A 19735-nucleotide genomic window follows, 5' to 3' on the forward strand; every position below is an offset into this window, starting at 1 on the left:
GTCCAGAGTAGACTGGAGGCATGGCGGCTGAGACTGGAGACAGTGGGTTTAAAGGTGAGCAGGAGTAAAACCGAATACCTTCATTGTGATTTTGGCGGTATTTCGGGACCCATGACCATAACCCTAGCCGGCATGCCCCTACCAGTTTGCTCCGACTTCCGGTACCTTGGTTCACTCGTCCAAAGTGACGGTGAGGTGAACAGGGACGTTACGCATCGGATCAATACTGGATGGATGAAGTGGCGACAGGTAACTAGCGCTATTTGTGACCCGCGGATGCCCCTCAAACTGAAGGGCAAAATTTACAAATCCGTCATTAGACCTGTCGTCCTGTATGGATCGGAGTGTTGGGCATTGAAAAAGACGGACGAGAAGAGAGTGCATGTAACAGAAATGAGAATGCTGAGATGGATGTGTGGTGTTACAAGAATGGATAAAGTGAGGAATGATTACATTAGAGGAAGTCTGAAAGTAGCGCCAGTTACAGAAAAGATGAGAAGTAGAAGATTGTCGTGGTATGGACATGTAATGAGGAGGGATGATACGCATGCAACAAAGTGTGTGCTAAGTATGAATGTAGATGGATGGAGAGGAAGAGGAAGACCTAAGAAAAGATGGATGGATTGCCTGAAAGATGATATGAATAGGAAGGGAGTGAGTGTCAGTATGACGAGTGACAGGGGAAAATGGAAGAAAATGACATATTGCGCCGACCCCAAGTAATATTTGGGAACAGGGCAGGAGAAAGATTACACATGATATACCAGGTTTTATTTTTCGTTATTTTATTGTAGCAAAAGAGCAATGAAACAAACTAAACTCTTTCTTCGTTTATTCACGATTGTACAACTTACCTGAACTAATAACTCAGCCCAGTCCAAAAAAAACTTACAATGCACATTTTTATGAAATTATCGGATTACCGTTTCCATAATATTGGTAATTACACTTCCTTTACGTTAAGAATGGTCTCAAAATTCACTTCCTACGAACTATTGTGAGTTCTTCACCTGTAAAGCAATGGACGGGCGACGCCGCGGGCGCTTACCGGATTTACTCTGTTTGCACAATACTTGCCGCCAGCACGATGGGATTGTAGACTTATGAATCTTTGCAAATGGGCAATTCAAACTACCTATTGGGTTATTTTTAAACGGTTTTATTTAGCTCACCCCGTTTGTTTTATTATTTATTCATTCTTTCTTGGGTCAAATTTAGAAATTGATATTTCAGTGCCTTCCTGTTGTCAGATTGATCTGAAATTTGGTACACACCTTTAATTCCGATGACAATACAATATAGTAATATCAATAACATTGTAAATCCAAGATGGCCGCCGGTACAAAATGGCGGATTACATATTTTTCCACAACCCCCTCAATATGGGTATCAAATGAAAGGGCTACTCAAGTAGAATACTGTCAGCAACCCCAACGGGGCCCAACAGGGCCAAGGCCTGCCTGGGCTGCGGGATTGTCCTAAAGAGTTACCGTGGTCGTGGTACATAAAAGGCCTACGACGAAAAAGAACGGTTTTTAGTCAGTAAGAGTCTGGCACTCCCTCACCGCTGCTGACCCATGTATAGAATGAAGAATATTCGGTAGGCATTTTCATTAAATACTAAAAACTAGATAATAAAAAATCGGTAAAAAAACTTTTAAGTTAAACGGTTTTATATCTTATGTGCACTGTAAAATAAAAAATAAAAAAACAGTTACTTACCTATAAACCTACGTAGGTGGTCCCGGTCATATTAGACTAAAATAAAAACGTGGGGCCCTCTGAAATCCTACTTATGGCAAAGCATATCTTTATACTTTGGTAGATCGTGAGCTCGGCGTTCGCTGATGAAGCCGCTACGGCTGATTATTGATTGTCAAAATCTCCAGTTATGATTATAGTAAGTCGATGCAATCCACACCTATTATACCTCTAGCTAGAAGAAAGTATTACAGCAATAGTTACGGAATGGGCCCCACGTTTTTATTTTAGTCTAATATGACCGGGACCACCTACGTAGGTTTATAGGTAAGTAACTGTTTTTTTATTTTTTATTTTTCAGTGCACATAAGATATAAAACCGTTTAACTTAAAAGTTTTTTTACCGATTTTTTTTTGAGAAAGTTCTATCATTTTATTTCTCTTCTTATACTGTTGTTTATTCGCTGAGCAACCAGGAATTTTGACATTAGCATAGTTATATAATTGTACCTACATGTATATTTACATGTATATAATTGGAATTCAATATTAATTTGGTAAAAGTGACAGACTTTCAGATGGTTATGATGCTAAAGAGCAAATCACCATCTTCTGGCCACGAAAGAATTAAAATAAATGGGCTATTTTCAAGTAGATTTTGATTCTGTTAGCTGGATACTTACCCGCATCTATTTGACTTTATCCATCAACAAAATCCAAATTTTTTTCATAGCCCATACTTAAAATTCAATACTGCACCCTCTATCGATTCATACCCCTACATCCGGAACGGTTTCCCTTAAAATTCAAGTGGCCAATTATGGACTTGCGTTTGGTCTTCATACGCTTGTACTTAAGGACTATTCAGAGTCATACGTTTAGCAACATTGCGGACCAGCCGTTTAGGAGAACAGCACGACATGATTCAAGTACTTACTAAATTGAAATCGAACTATTGTGCATGTGCAACGTATATTTTTTTGACACCTCTCGACTGTGAAGTTGAGTAAATATTGTACGGGAACCTTTTTCGGTGCCAAATTATTTTAATGTATTTTGAAGTGTAGATTATTGAACATTAAGGATAATTGGAGCTATTAAAGCATTAAATCGATCTCAGTGGCGTGCACTTGGAGACGCCTATGTCCAGCAGTGGACCGCGATAGGCTGATGATGATGATGATGAAAGCATTTTTGGAGTGTTGCTTTTGTAGTTCGTTTTAATGCTTTTGGTGCATGATTTCTGTATGAACAACCATATAATAATTCAAAATTGCACATAATTCAAACAGTACAAGTATGCCAAAATTTTGCTCCGAATCATTTTCACAGATCGGCAATCGAATCATCAATAAAGACAACAGAAACAAAATTAATATCATATTTAAAAGGCGTAACCTCATTTTAATACCCCACAACTGTCTCAAAAGACCATTTAAGATATCCAACCCTTTTGTAAAACAAAAGAAACATTTGTTGTAAATTATGCGATTGTTTTATTCAAAGTCGAACGTATTAACCACGGAGGTAGGAAAGATGAGCGGAGATGCTATAAGACAGGTAGGTCAGGCGCCTTCTTGTAGGTCAAGTAACTTACGATAGGCGTAATCAGTTACTAGAACTAACGTGGCATTCGGGTTCCTGGTCAAATCTAGACGAAGCTGTCAAAGATTGGTCTTTATTTATTGTTTTTTTTTAATGGTCGGGTTAGAAGGAAGGCGTATGAAGGCGGAGCTAGTAACATTCCTCGTTTTCGAACATCCACATTTTGACGCGCTACATTCTTAGTAGATTTTGCATTATGACATCTCCGCAAGTCATTTTGTTTGCCATGTGTTGTTCGGAGTCGACTTTTAACCCTGCAGTTGCCTACACTTCCGTCCACCGATTATGTTGTACCTTACGCTTCCAACATATGTTGCAGTTAAATGATCTTAGATTGCTTGTAGTAATTAAGGGTTAATTCGTTGAGTTCTTCGGTTTTGTTGAAATAACATTCGAATTTATGCATAGCATGTCGTTACATTTGGGCTTATTATACCTATATAAGTTGTATTTGAAGGAGTTTGCACTGGTTATTGTGATGTCTTTTTTATACAAATTAGCTAGTTAATTTTCATGTCGTTCTTTCACTATTTCAGCAGGACATTTATGTAATCTAAAGCTCTCAATAACATAAGCACGAGTTGACTTGTGATATTAATAAAAATATTTAAATCTTAACTAACCTTTGGTAAAATCAATATTCATCATCATCCTCCGAGCCTTTTCCCAATCATGTTGGGGTCGGCTTCCAGTCTAACCGGATTCAGCTGAGTACCAGTGCTTTACAAGAAGCGACTGCCTATCTGACCTCCTCAACCCAGTTACCCAGGCAACCCGATACCCCTTGGTTAGACTGGTGTCAGACTTACTGGCTTCTGGCTACCCGTAACGACTGCCAAGGATGTTCAATGACAGCCGGGACCTACAGTTTAACGTGCCATCCGAAACACAGCCAAAAATGGTAAAATGGTAAAATCAATATTAACTATCAAATAACTTTTTTCTAATTTACCCAAAAAACAGCATAATCGCTTTACTTACATAGAACAACTCAATTAACTTGTTATTTAGCCGTCGATGGATCTATTCACGTAAATTGAGATTCAACATTTTTTGCTTTTACTTACCGAGCGGCTTTCTGTTGGCCCCTTCAATGTAACAACCCAAAAGTCGGTAAATAGCCAACAATAGGGCCCACAATGGTCCAATGCCAATGTTTGGGCCAACATAAAAGGGAGTCTTAGAAGCCGAGTCTGTATTGTGCGCCGGCGCATTGTTCGCGGGCCTCGGTGCGCTTGCACAAAACCGCTCGGTAGCTACCGGCGCGAACTTCAAAGCTCCCAATGTTTTGCTACAATATTATTTTTATGGCCGTAATTGAGTGAATTTCTTTGACTACCCCTGTGAGAACGGCGGTGTCATCAGCCCTAGTATAGACTTTCTAAATTTTATGACGTGTTTTTTTTTGCTTAGATGTTGTTTTCAAACTTGATTATGCTCTACAATCGGCTTTTTATAGTTCATTCTTGGTGATTGTCACTTGTTTGTTAGGAAAAAAAAAGACGACACGTTTTGACATTTTATGATACTCGGTTGCTTGCCTGGAGCTCACTTTGATCAAGCAAGCTGTTCCTGGATACTGAAACGGGGTGTGAGGTAGAATAAAGTTGAGTTTTTGCTGAGAATCAGAGGAAATAGTTAATATCTTACTTTTTCTAATACTAATACTCAGTACCTGCTTACCTGAATTCAGCTAATAATGTATGACTCCTGCTTTTACTAATCGGTGATTTCTTCTTTTTCTGTCTTACCAAGCATTAAACCTTAAGCACACCAATACATCATGCTTTAAGAATTTAAATTGCCTATACAAACCTACAATACACATCTGCAACAAAAGTACCTAAGTTTACCTCTACAATCATAAAATAACCTGTCAGTGAAATTCATTTTAAAATCTATGTGAGCTTTTAATTTTAGATTCACCAGCTTCCAGAATATTTTCATCCTTGTCGAGGACATACGCCCAAGTATCTTTATTATTTCATAACAATTAATGTGGTAGGCACATATAATACCTATACCGCACCACAAAACCATAAAAAAATAAATTATTTTATACATCCAAAATCACCGACAAAGACGGAACAAAAATGTTGAAAAAGTAATAAAATAATTAAAGAACTCTTTACCTCGACATGAACAAAAACATACTACATCTACCTACATACCAGGACCGTTACAAACCATACAGATAACCAAACTACCCACAAATGTGCAAAACAATAAAAACCCATACCTACTTTACGATACCTTGCAAATTGTTTTATTCGCAAACTTCAAACCATAAAGTGCTTTACGGCAGGAGCATAGACAATAGAGTCTCCGCCATATTGGTACAATAGACAAGCCGCTAAAGGCACCGCCGTCATAAAAACCATAAGTTTTCGTAAAAACAATGGAACTGTTTGGGTATCTACCTCGTTTTAGATAAAAGCAATAAACATTTATACCGGCTGATAAGAAGAGTTCGTCATAACCTAATAAATTTTAACTATGCGGTGTAAAGTTGGTATTATTTACCCCTATGGTTTTTGTTTTTCAACACCTGATAATGTACGCAGTACCTAATGGCAGTACAATATAATTTGTGCTGTTTTTACAATGTGCATTTACTTATAGATCAATAGGAAACTTATGTGCCCAAAACAATATGTATAGTGTAATTGCTTTTACATAACAATAAGAAATATGCATATGCATAATCAGCAAGGTAACTTAAACTTAGGAAGGGGTAATTGTGATAATTAGAGTTGAAAAAACTAGAGATAACTCTTAGATAACAATCACAGGTCACTAATATCTAACTGCAAATAAAATCACGCAATGTGTTCAATATATTTATTTATTTCCACCTGAATCACACAAGTTAGACCGACAACTGCACGCGTGCGTTGCCGCGCGTCGCTTCGCGGAAAGCGCGGGAAACTCGCCAAACTTCCACACAAGTTTCCCGGCCGGCCCACCCTGGCCCCGCCCCCTCTGTCGGCATCTCGCTCGCACGCCGCGCTCTCCCTCTCACACCGCAACACGGCGGCTAACCGCACGCGGACGCGGCCCGTATCAACTCTTTGTACGCGAATTTTTCGACTTGTGTTTTAATTCTTTCTTTTTGTTCAACATTGTTACTTTGATGCATAGATTGATAGTAGACCTATGAAGGGACATGTTTAATGATAGTTGTTCATATTATGTTGACATGTAGATTGCCAAAATCTTAAATAAAAAAAGTTTTCCTTTGAACTTTAAAAATCATACTTTTCACAACCGCTCAAAGTTAGCTGGAGAAGTTCAAAACAGGGCTAAAAAGTCAAGTGAAAGCTTGACCTTAAAAGCTGACACTTTTTCCACTCATTTAAATGTAATAAAAGCACCCATTCCACCAAATATCTGGTGTGATTAAAAGTGTCAGTCAAAACCCCTGTCATCAAAAATCCTCGCGTGTTTTAGCGAAAATGAAGTGCCACCCCGCGAGCGGCGCCGACTCCAAACATGAAAATCATAATTTTTCATGAGCTCGTTGATAGGTTTTCGCGCCGGCCGCGGTTTCCCGCCGCCCCGCGGCCTAATTACCGCCGCCTCGCGATACGTCACCGCGGTGATTCAAAAAAATCCACCCATCCCTCTCCCACTAGGCGGCGGTGAGCCCGGCGTCCCACTCCAACGAGCATTTTTATAAAAACGCAGACACCGACCGCGGCCGTCCCGCTCGTTCCCGCCGCGACACCGCATCACCCGCACCCTTCGTCTCCTTCCCGCTTTTTACGAGACGTAGGGGCCGCCACCCGGGTGGGGGCGGCGACCGCGCGAACGCAAAATATTGACCATCGGAAAAAGTCGCGTCGTATCACAGTCATCAGTTGAAACTGAGTTCTCGCGAGCACGCGTCCTTCGCCACGACTTCGGTGCGCGTCGTGAGTCTTCGGCTTGCGGTGTCGGCGAGTCACCCGGCCGCCGTTTATTTTTCCGAGTCCCCCGCCCGGCGTCTTGCCGTCCGCGCCCAACAAGTGGTGTAGACGCTGCTCGAGCTCGCGGCTCACACGGAGTCTCGCGCCCGTACTTCGCACAACTTTCCGAGCGCTCCGCGCGCACGCGACGCACACTTGTCGCGAGTTTGTAAACCGATCGCGTGTTTTGAAACTTTTACCAAAGTGTTTAGAGACTACAGTGGCGTGACAGAGGACTTCAGTGGCGTGTCGAGAGTCGGTACGGTGTTTGTAGAGGGTAGACTGAAGTCGATGCACCTCCCGCACGCGAGCCCTCCGGCCCCCAGCATGGCGGACGTGTATGCTCATATCCATGAGTACTACCGGCAGAGCCACGGCGAGCTGGTGCAGACCGGCTCCCCCGCGGTGCTGTGCTCGGTGCTGCCGGGACACTGGCGCTCCAACAAGTCGCTGCCGGTGGCTTTCAAAGTGGTGGCTTTGGACGACGTGCAGGATGGCACACTGGTCACCATTAAGGCCGGGAACGATGAGAACTCTATGGCTGAATTGAGGAACTGCACAGCGGTGATGAAGAACCAAGTGGCAAAGTTTAATGACTTGAGGTTCGTGGGTCGCAGCGGGAGAGGGAAGTCGTTCTCGCTGACCATCACCATCAGCACGTTTCCCAGCCAGGTGGCCACCTACATGAAAGCCATCAAAGTCACCGTCGACGGCCCCAGGGAGCCCAGGACTAAGCAAAGTAAGTTTCTAACTTTCTATAACAAACTTCCTTTCAAACTTTTTAGAATCTTTTTTTTTAATAATTTATTTAACGTAAATTTTCTTGTTCTTTAACTATTATTTGTTAGGTTCAAAAGAATATTTTATGTTTATGTAAAATTATATTTCCTGGTCTGGTATAAATAATGTATTTTTTTATAATATAAAATAATTTGGTTATTTTTGGTATATTTCTAATTTAAAAATAATATTATTAGATTAAGTCAATTGGGCATAAAAAAATCCCAAATAATTCCTTCCAAAAGTTACACTCAAATCTGCGACTCTAAAAACGGCGGAATTTTGGGAAATAAATTCACTTTTCTTGGCACAAAAAAGACATGCAACACCATTTGTCAGATATCAAGCTGAAACAATAAAAAAAATATTAATCTTTATGAAACGTTTAGTTGGCTGCGCGTGCGCGAGTCGCTGGCTCGCCGCCAGTCCACAGAGCCGAGGTCGATTTTGCGGCGCCGCAACATTCAACCACATTCAAACGACTTTTATTTCTAAATTTAATATTTTTTACACACGACATCTCTACTCAATTCGAAAAAAATATAGAAAAAATTTCATTGGGAAAAATTACTCGACCGATTTAACAAGTCGGACAAAGCAGTCAATCACTGGGACATTAATTGGCTCCTCAGTTTAATCTCCTAACTACGTTAAGAATTACGGCTGAGACAGCTCCTTCTCGAAATAACACCGATTGCCTGCTTTTATGTGTAAAGAGTTAACATTAAGGCGCGTCATGTTTTGACGTGGGGCTTATAAATGGTTATTGGTGTTTACAAGAACACGCTTTTATACTTTCGTGTAATGTGTAAATGTCTAAATATACAGTTCAATTAATTTGAGCGTGGTGAAGGTCAATGTTCATGCAGTGCACTGTGAAGAAAAGCAAATAAATAATTTAATAAAGAAAACGTTTTATAGATATCTACATAAATCTAGAAGTTACCTAGACATAAAAACTACTAAGTCAAAAGGACAAACAGCTACTACACCTAGCAACACTATAAAAACAGTCAATAAAATAAACTAATAAGTAAACTAGTCCATCAATTGAACAAAATCAACCACCAAATCGGGCGCCATTAATTTCAATAAAAAAATCGTTGTCATCCAACACATTCGGAGCAATCAACGAATTAAACTGAAATCATAATGTTTTCACACCACAAATCTATTTTAGATGTTACAACATTCACCGAGACGTCTGTGTAAACAAACAGTTGCGCCCAAACTTCAACCAATAATAAAAAGACAGTGTGCGGAAAAACTAACATCCTTCAGCGATAAACTTCAAACGAGACGAGATAATAAAACGATCAATGAAGCTGTCTTAATAGCAGTACGCTCTAATTAACGCAGTTAGTAAAACAACTAATATTTAGACAGATTATGAAAATTTTGTAAATCGTTTTTAACGTGGTGGTTATATTTAGTTTCGAGTTTTAGTGCGGATATAAAAATTACAATTTCGCATCAGTTTCATTGACGTAAAATAATCCGAAACTTCTAACTGAACTACAAATCCTTAATGATTCTATCAGAATAATTCACCAGATAACTTTAAATACATTGCAAAACTAGTCCAAACATACATCTGTTTAGACAATTTAAGCGCACATGTCGAAAATTGTATGTGCAAATGTATTTTTTATCGACAGTGACCGAATTTGCCATCCACGAATATCATTTCAAACTTTCATATGCTTTAGAACGGAGAAGAATTCTGCAGCTCGTGTATTATAATTTTATTATTCGGAATATTGTAGGCATATCGTAGATTCTCAGTACAATGGTACGGTTTACCAGCGGTGACCAACTTCGCCGGTTGTCCGATGCGGTGGTACCGTAACAGATGTAAACAATCTCGGGCCGCGTCGTAAAGTCCCGTTTGATCTCCCCTGCACCCCGACGCCGCTGCCTCTAAAATATGGATTTTATGTCTCTGCTAGCTGCTAAAATACCACATCCATAGTCAGTGACCCTCATAACCAGAGCTAGAAGAGGACCTTGCGAACATTACCAAACGACTTATGGAAAATTTAACTGGAAACCATTGAAATTGTTTGGAAAGTTTTAGCGTATATTTCCATAACCACCCGCAGTAAACCGAATGAATCCGTTCTGCGTATTATTGTTTCAGTCTGTTTCAATGATTGGGTTTGAAGGGATCATAAGTGTCCAGTTCAAAAATTGATCCCAATTGCTCCTCACCAATATAGTTTTCTTACCCAAATATCTGGTAAAATGAAAACTTCTATTCAATATACCTCCTAAAATGATGTCCTTAATCTAGTCTTTGGCCAAAAATAGAGTTTTCCAGAAAATAAAGCATTTGCTTTATTTTCAAATATTCTTCAATTTCTTATACTTTCTTCATTCAAACCATCATCCGCTATCACTAAATCGTTATAAACTCAGACAATTAAACAATGACGTATAAAATGCGGTGTTAGTTATGGAGCATCGTCGCCACCCTCCAAATTATGAGCCATAACTCTGATTCCATTTATTCAAGCGACTGTTTAACATTAATTTACGAGTGACAAGCCGCTCGCATCTCATCTTGTCGAGTTATTTAACTGACACTTATGTGCCGTGCTGTACGTTTATTGTCCGGTCCGGTCCGAATTCGGCCGCGACGTGTTTTGATCCGAGCCACATTCTTAACCATTGTACATTTTTAGGTCGCCGGTGATTAACGGACGCAGAAAATAACTTTATAGATTCTGAACACTTTCTTCAGAGTGCATGTATCTTTGTTTAAAACTTTCGGGCAAGTTGAGGTCGTTTAATCGAAAGCGCATTATAAGCGTTGTTAGCATTATAGTTGACACGGAAAATAGTAAAGTTAAACAACGTGATAATTTAGAGAAATCCTAAAGAAAAAACAGATTAAACTATGTAGCCGTTGTATTTTTAGAGCGCCAAATAAGCTTAAAATAAGCTCCAAACAAAGTTTGTGTCGGTTAACGTCCCTACTTACCCGAATTAATATTAACTCAAGCACTTAGTAATCATATACCACTTCTCAACATTAGAAATGCTCTCTTTACCACGTTAATATTCAGAGCCCCGCATATGCAAAGGGTCGGGGAACTGGATTTAATTGAATACTGGCATTAACAAATGGAGCGGCCCGTTTCCGAGTTCCACATTTAACTTATTATTGTTCCATGATGTCGGAGCGCTCCTCAGCTCCGGATTGGCGCGTGACAGCGCGACGGGCCATCCATCAAGTTCTTAATTTAAAATGCCCGCGATCTGGGAAACGCTCTCACAAAATACTCGCTAATCTTCCCGCAGAAAAGGGGTACGCTTTTCGCAAATAAACTCATTGTTTCGTTAGCATTTTATTGCTCGATAAAAACGTCAACTACGTAAAAACAAAAGACTGCCATACGTGCCCCGTTTGGGCAAGAGTCAAGAATATAATTAGGCTACTCAAACAAAACTCGCAACAACAAACTTCGTATAAAGAGCCGCTAAGAAGCACCGCGTATACAAAGTTCAAAACAAAGTAGACAAAGTGCTCGTAAACAGTTTAATCCGGTAATAAAACTGTTACACCTGATCACATCAATTGGGACGTCTCTAGATTGGATTAAAAATGTAGTAAAAACCCGAAAATAGATGATGGCCGCTGTCTTCAGTGGAGTATCGATTAAACAAATAAAAAAAATCGTTTCGCTATGAAAGGCGAAAGGCAACGTGACGTTGGAGGGTCGTAAAAACGTATGGTACAGAGGAGCCGGCTAACTGCAGTAGTAAACTGGCTCGTTTTGTATACATACAGAGCCCTTGTTATAGTCGTCGGGTGGTAAACAGAGCGCGGCCCGTGTGTCGCCGCCTTTACGGCCACCCTTTGTGACTTTAGTGCTTGCGGACGTGGCTCAAGACGGTAGTGACCTCGCCACGGCACTATCTACTTAATAAGCCATTCCTAACATCCGTGCTATGACTTATACAGACGTTCGGCGGCGACTGCGGATTCCGGTCAGAAACCAAATCAATTGCTCTGACTAGACACATAAAACATGCTCCTATATACAAATAACGTATTCGTTTTACACTACATTTGGAAAGAGTCCTCACATTTATTTATTTGTGTGAAGTAACAAGACATTACAACAGTTTTTTCTTTGTTGCAGATTACGGATACGGTCACCCGGGTGCATTCAGCCCATTCCTGTTGAACCCCGGCTGGCTGGATGCGGCCTACCTCAACTATGCGTGGGCTGACTACTTCAGACCCCCACAAATGCGAGACCAGACCGCCTCGCTTATAAAAGGTGCCGTATATTTTTTTGTCCTGCTAGAATTTTCAATTTGTTTATCAGAATGAAAACTTCTTTAAACAGGTATTCTGGAACAATAGTTTGAATTGAAGCTAGCGTTGGTTGATCCAAGTGAAACATTTTATGAAACTCTCAGTGAAGGTTCATATATCGTGCTTCCAATTCCTAAGCAAAATGATTGTTTTACAAAATCAGAACATCCAAGTACCTCTTAAACTTCCGATCAGCGTACAATAACGGTATTTGTTAATTTAAAAATTCCCGATTTAGCAAACAGCACTCAAAAACATGTTGCTCGAAACAGTACCGCCCCTCAAGGCCGTACAACGCAAAAGCGGCTCAAATAAAAGAAGTGACTCTTGAACTCTGCAAAACAACACCGGCCCGACCGAAGCAAAACCACCCGCTGAAGTCCGCACAACGGGGGAAAGTGGGGGGTGCTACTAAACGTACAAAAAAGCATTGCCTTCACGTTCGAGAGAGTGTGGAGTCAATTTTATTCCAATGTAGGCGACCGCGCCACCAGCCACTTTTTGTTTCCGACGCTGAAACGCGAAGAGTGATGTACTCAAACACCTACAGACTTTTATTAAACCTACGTAGTAGCGCGCTTACAAACGTGAGACGTACTTTGAAAATGTGTAATTGATTTGCGCTTTTTTCGTCAGCATATATGATGGAAATAAAGCAAAAGGGGACTATATGAACTTCCCCAGCGAGGCGTATTAATCAAAGCGTACGGAGATTTTACATCGCAAAAATTAAAAGTAAATCCGTCTTATTCGTGTATCACTCATACAATGGCGTACACACTAGGGACCGGACCCGGTTAACCCAATAAATGCTAATTAAAAATAACGGCCAAAGCAAAACAGAATCAAATTCAACGATCGGGAATCACCTCAATCAGGCGCGACGCCGATATTGCCCCCCACCTCGCCAAATTACCCCCTAGTTACGACCCCTCCCACCCCCGTTGCCTTTTAAAGTGGTCTGCGCACTGCCACTGCTGCAAACAGAAAAAGTGCAAAAGAGAAACGAACGTAGCACCACCTCCGAGCTCTTTGTGGCCCAATCTGCGCCTCCGTCGTGTCCTTTTTATGCACCAGCTTCTCTTACATGCTATCGAGAATCAAAGCTTCCCCGGGAAGAACTTTTTGAACACAGCTACTAATGAAAATTTCACATTTCGAGTTCTCTTTGTCCGCCGTGAGCGGAGATAGGTGTGCTTCCTTATCGCGATGCTCTCGGCTTTGTGGAGTGCACACGTGTCCATTGCAACACCTACACGTGCCCTGCATCAATAATGCGCCGACAGATACTCCGCCGTGTCACTGAAAGACTCGTATCGTGCCGAATTACCGAATGTCGTGTCTGTGTTGCAAAGAACTACGTCGTGTTCAGATAAATAAATATTGCACCCTCACCCTCCCGATATCGCACTAAAAAAACATCCCTTTCGGTGATGCCGCCTTTAAACGCCTACAGATTGTACATTATCCTTAGTACGATTATGCACCCCCGTTGTTCGGGGAATAGACGGAGTGCCCGTGCGCCGCGGGCCATCCCCAGGGGCTCGTCTCTCATATTACGTCATGTTAGCAAATCAGCCAACGGTAGCTTCATGTTTTCCATATTTTTTCTTTCACTCTTAACGTAAAACCTTTAATCACTTCAATGGAAAGAACAACATCACTAATAAATTATTTTGTATTGCCAACAGGTGGTCCAGGTTCAATACCAACGCCTCCAGTAACGTTACCCGGAGCAGAACTCTTCCAATTCGGACCGGCGATGGCAAACCTGCCAGCAGGAGGTCTTATTCCTCCACCTGGTGCTTTCCTACCGCCCAACGGTCTTCTTCCGTTTGCTCCACACCCTGCAGATCTAGCAATGAAGTCACTGCCACCTGAGCTATCTCTAAAGAATGGCATGAATCCTTACGAAGCGCTACGACACTTACAAAGCAACGTATCGTCTATGGATACGTCAAGCGCTCGACTGTCACCTACTAGCAGCAGACAAAGTGGTAGCCCAAGGAGCATAGTCAACGCTAGTCCCGACAGATCGAAAGCTGATTCAAAATCAGAAGTTAACTCGATGCATGACGCGACAATTACTGATGAATCAGACGAGGAACCTATTGAAGTAGTGAAGTCTGCTTTCCATCCAACAAGACCAGCGAATGTTGAGCTTCAGGAGATGAAGAGAGTTCAGGCTGCGGACTCCACGGTGGCAGACAGGCCGCGAGTCCGCAATGAGCTGAAGGCTCCTTCACAGCGCACCACGCGAGTGCTCTCCACTAGTCCAACATCTACCAAGATTTCAAACGGCACGATACCAACTCACAAGTCAGTTTGGCGGCCATATTGACTCTATAGTGCTAGTTCTTAGTAAAGTATCCATTGTAATGGTGGATTTGTTGAAATGTGATAAACCAATGAGCTTGTAAATAATATAGGTATTAAAAATCCCTTGATTTATATCAGATATTTATTGTTAGACATATTTAGATCACTAGAGTTTAGAATAGTCAAGTAAATGTTGATAGATTATTTGTTACTTTTATTGCAAATGTGTTCAAGCTTATCTATATAATTATCTCGTAAATAAATGTAAATTGATTTGTAAATGTATAATTATTGAAACTTTAATATTCTTCGAGAAACGACTGATTACTTTAATGTTTAAGAAAGACAAATGTATTATTGTAAATAGTTTAAAAGGGTATTTATTAAACGAACGAAATGTACAATAAATGTCTGCCAGTTGGCAATGTATAATCGAAATGTGTATATGTATCTAGAGGTAACGAGATAAAAGAAAGATTCCGAGAAATTAAAACTGAATTTTATTACTTGGAAATCCCGACCCCAACACACACGTACATAGGTACTCAATCTATAGATATATTTGAAGACTTTTATCAGTGTAGATACGAATGAAATTGACTTACACAGAAGTCTGAAAGATATTATATTTAGATATTATTCCTAGATATTATATTTAGATCCAGATTTTTCCTAGTATTATCCATGCTAAAACAAATATGAATGCGTTGAACAAAAGCTCAAGTTCCATTAAGACGCGGGTGAAGCCGCGGGCAAAAGCCAGTATTACCATAAAATTTCAAGTTCATGAACGACGCAATGTGCATTGCACATGTTATTGTTGCGTTAACAAGACTGCTTATAAACACTTGCATACTAAAATGACGCACAAAAACCGGATGAATCAAATCATTATCCTAATCATTTCTAAAAAATTACGTACACAACCGACTGCAAGAAAAAGGATGTTCTCAGTTTATGCGTATGTTTGTGCGCAAATCTCACTTTTGGCTGTTTTAGCGTAGCATTTGTCATACTTAAGAGAAGGTTTTAAGTATATTACTGAATTCGATTTCAGTTTTTCGAGGCTCTTATTAACTTGCTCATATAAGAAATTAAACAAGCCTGATTCATAACTTTTACTGATTACATAAAAGTCGACTGAACTTAATAGCAGGCTGAAATGATAATTCATGCTAATAAATGTCTGAACACACAAAAGCAGTCTGTTCGATTTAGGTGTAAAATTCTAAAGACAATCATTGAAATAATTTTAAGTTGCAAAGCTACATTGCATAATGACATACACAATACAAAACTTGGGGCTTCAACATTGAAATATGTCAGCATTATGGTGAATGCACATTACATATCCGTATCCGAAGAAATCGTTTATATTTCCTAAACTGCAACTGTCATCCGACTCGACGCCCGCAAGAAACTTCGCGAAGTTTCATAAAACATGTAGAGAATTCTAAAGTCTGCTAGTTCTGCTCTCGTACATGTGAGTGCACCTTTATTATCCAACCTGGTTTAGGTTGGAACACAGGGAGTATGAATATTAGGTAGTGACTTCGTTTATTTTCAATCACTTTCCAGTGGCTATCGGCTTTTGATGGCATGGTAAGTGATCGAAAGTGAGAAAAATTGCCGAGCCTCGGGTCACCTGTACAGTCATATAACCATAGATAAATATCGTGCAATATTCGTGGGCAGTAGAGGAAGTTAAAGTGTGAAGCAAAGGTGATTAGAAAATATATTGCAGATATCGAACAACCATTTATTTTAATTTTTTGAGTTACATACCTAGTTTATGTGGGATATAAACAGTTTTCCGCGATTGCACTCGCATTAAACATATCGGTATCATTTAGATGGACAAATAATCTGCTCAAGTACAAATCCATAAATAATTACAATTTGATTACTTACGTGTTGCATGACAACTGGATGACAGTAGGTACCTACGATTTGACACAGAATTGACACATTTATATATTTATTATTAAGAGTACTGGAACATTGCGTTTGCGCTCAGCTGACCAAGGTATTTATTCTGCTTTAATATAGGTAGGTACAGCACCTGCTACACTTCACTTACAATACACGGCAAATTAAGATAATTGTGAAACACTAAGGGCATTAGTTACAGTAGGTGCGCTATACTAATGCACAATAGCATTCTATGTTTGGCCCCAGTTATCTATAATAAAATACCAAAAGAAATAAAAACTTTGAATTTAAAACTATTTAAAATACATTTGAAAAAATATCTAATTGAGAGGTGCTACTATAGCTTGACAGACTTCCTAAACACCTAATATTATGACATTTTTTCTTTATCGATTATAATTGCATCATTACAATCATATTTGTACGCTGTTTAATAACGGCAAAACATGATGATTCTTATTTATTATACCTTTAACACCTTGTGTACTCATGTTTTACAAATAAAATATCTTTTATCTTTTTATCTTTTATCAATTGTGTTTGCTCCCAGCTGATACCAGTGCTTTACAAGAAGCGACTGCCTATCTGACCTCCTCAACCCGGGCAATCCGATACCCCTTGGTTAGACTGGCGTCAGACTTATTGGCTTCTGACAACCCGTAACGACTGCCAAGGATATTCAATGACAGCCGGGACCTACAGTTTAACGTGCCATCTGAAACATAGTCATTGGTGTGTAAGATAAACATAGAAAGTACATACAAACTAAGAAAAGTTGCATTGGTACTTGCCTGACCTGGGATCGAACCCGCGCCCTCATACTTGAGAGGTAGGTCCTTTCCCCACTAGGCCACCACGACTTCTGCTGATCAAGCTGACCAAATTATTACTAATTAAATATAGGAAGGTACTTTCAGTACCAGCTATATCCCACACATATTCAGCAAATTAAGATAATTGTGAAAGACTAAGGGCATTAGTACCTACGTACATATGCGTACACCAGTAGGTCCGCTATCAATTGTGTTTGCTCCCAGCTGATCTGGTTAGCTGATTGCAGGCGCCGCGGTGGCACCGCTCCTCAAACAACCCCCGTTATCTACATGTGGATATGAATGTGTCGGTGTAACTTGAAAAAGTAACTAATTTCATAGAAAAATAATAATGGAAATATAATACGAAAACTCACCTATTTCTTTAGGAACTACAGATATCTATAAGAATGTGTAACAAACAACTGAGACTTTTCAGATAATTTAGACAAACAATTAGCAGACACTAATTATTTGAATAAGTCGAAAGTGATAAGGCAGCAATACTTTTCGTTGTAGCAATATATTGTCGAACACGTGTAATACCTAGCTACTAGGCATTGGTCTACAATAGGAATAAAATACTCATAACCAAAATGTCAAATGTATGAATAGCTTCTCATTTTCATAAAGACTTTTCGTTCTGGTGCAGCCCTATAATTACTCATACCATACAGTGTACAACCATCCTATTTGGTCGTATTAAAAACTTGTGGCCAGACGGCCGCGTCAGAGTATATTCTGAATTTGAAATTTTGTTTGAGCCAATGCACGTATGTTTTCAATGCGCAAGTGATTACAGCATGAGGTTTATCCATGTGTGCGTGGTGGTCTGCTTATAACTTATACATGTGTGTGTAAATAGGTATATTGGAGGAAAATTAACGTAGAACACGATGAGTGCCTTTAGCTCTGTGTTATATTTTTTTTATTTCGTTTTATTGACTCTGTTCGCATGACATCCTTTGTAAGTTACGCTAAAACAAAACTCCAATTTGCTTAGTGTTCGCGTGTAATTTTTTTTTATTCTGCATGCTGCACCGCTATGTGTGTTTATAAAATTATCTGTTTTAGCAGTATATGGTGAGAAAGAATAGTTTTGTTTTATGTTATTAATCTTTAATTTGATTTTTTAAAAATATTGCTTATTTACAAGAAAATATATCTTGGAACTTCTTAAAATCGTTGAGTGAAAAGCAAATAGGTACCTACCTACTACTTTTAACTACCACAAGAAAAGCGGTGAATATTTATCATATTGGATATAGAGATTTTTTTTGAGCATTACCTACTTACTTACCTACATATTTCAATTGCTGACCAATTTACAGACACGTTAGGTACTAAGCGTAGCTTTATACAGGCAATCCTATACCTATATTGCGGAGCTTTAGGCTTCAACTGTACTTACCTTTAAGGATAAAAGCGAAACAGTGCCTACGTAACGTAAAAATAAAAACGTTTTAATTCTAGCGTGTCGCAATGCAGGAACCGCGGCTTAACCCGCCGCTGCCGCCGGCGAGCGCGCGACATCACATATCGATAAGATCGACATCGCACCTGCTTTTATTGTTTCAACCCGTTTTATCCCGCTCGGCGGAAGATCGCCGCGGGCACACCCAGGAAAAATCTAAATGGAACCATCCTAAATATCCATGGATTTATCGTACGTACAGGCACCGTCACTTAGCCCCCATTAGGACGTAACTAACAGGATTAAAATTATTGAGTTTTTTCCCGGACGGGTTAGGTGCAAACCTGTTAGGACTTCAAAAAATTTCCATCATCCACAAATAATATAAAAATTAAAAATGAAATAAACCTAGACAAAGTTTCGTGGAATTCTAACGTGGGTATAACCTAGATTTGAGCATAAAAATAACCTTCGATCGGCATCATGAATAAAATTGCAGATATCCAAAAAATAACTCACAAAACAGACAAATCCCTCATGTCATCCCTCTCGAAAGTCAAAAAGGGCGACACTGGACAATTCAGAAAGAAATCTGGCTGATAAAATTTTAATGCCTGTATAAAAAGGCTATAAATTTGATTTACGCGCCCCCGGCCGCTGTAACGGGGTAATATCGAAAAATAACATGAGATAATGTTGGCTTACAGAGCTTGACTAGGGTTGGATTAGGTGATATTTGCGTTCGGAATGTACGGAGGCCGCGGTGACCCGAATGTCCGCACGCCGCTCACGATGGAACAAATAGAGTGGAGCCGTCAAATGATAGATGAGGCTTTTGGTGACGTAAGTGACTTTCAAACAAAGTTACTGTGCCCATAAACGCTACAATTTTATTGTT

At 39.8% G+C, this 19735-nt stretch overlaps 1 protein-coding gene across 1 annotated transcript; it reads left to right on the forward strand.

Moving 5' to 3' along the window:
• Positions 1-7544: 7544 nt before the first annotated feature.
• On the forward strand, positions 7545-15121 carry LOC124638934 (segmentation protein Runt). The gene is made up of 3 exons (XM_047176092.1): positions 7545-7992; positions 12182-12322; positions 14052-15121. The coding sequence occupies exons 1-3, from the start codon at positions 7545-7547 to the stop codon at positions 14699-14701; spliced, it is 1239 nt and encodes a 412-aa protein (XP_047032048.1). The 3' UTR covers positions 14702-15121.
• Positions 15122-19735: the final 4614 nt, after the last annotated feature.

The sequence above is a fragment of the Helicoverpa zea genome, chromosome 18 (assembly GCF_022581195.2).
Source record: "Helicoverpa zea isolate HzStark_Cry1AcR chromosome 18, ilHelZeax1.1, whole genome shotgun sequence".
In the NCBI taxonomy this organism is placed as follows: Eukaryota; Metazoa; Arthropoda; class Insecta; order Lepidoptera; family Noctuidae; genus Helicoverpa; species Helicoverpa zea.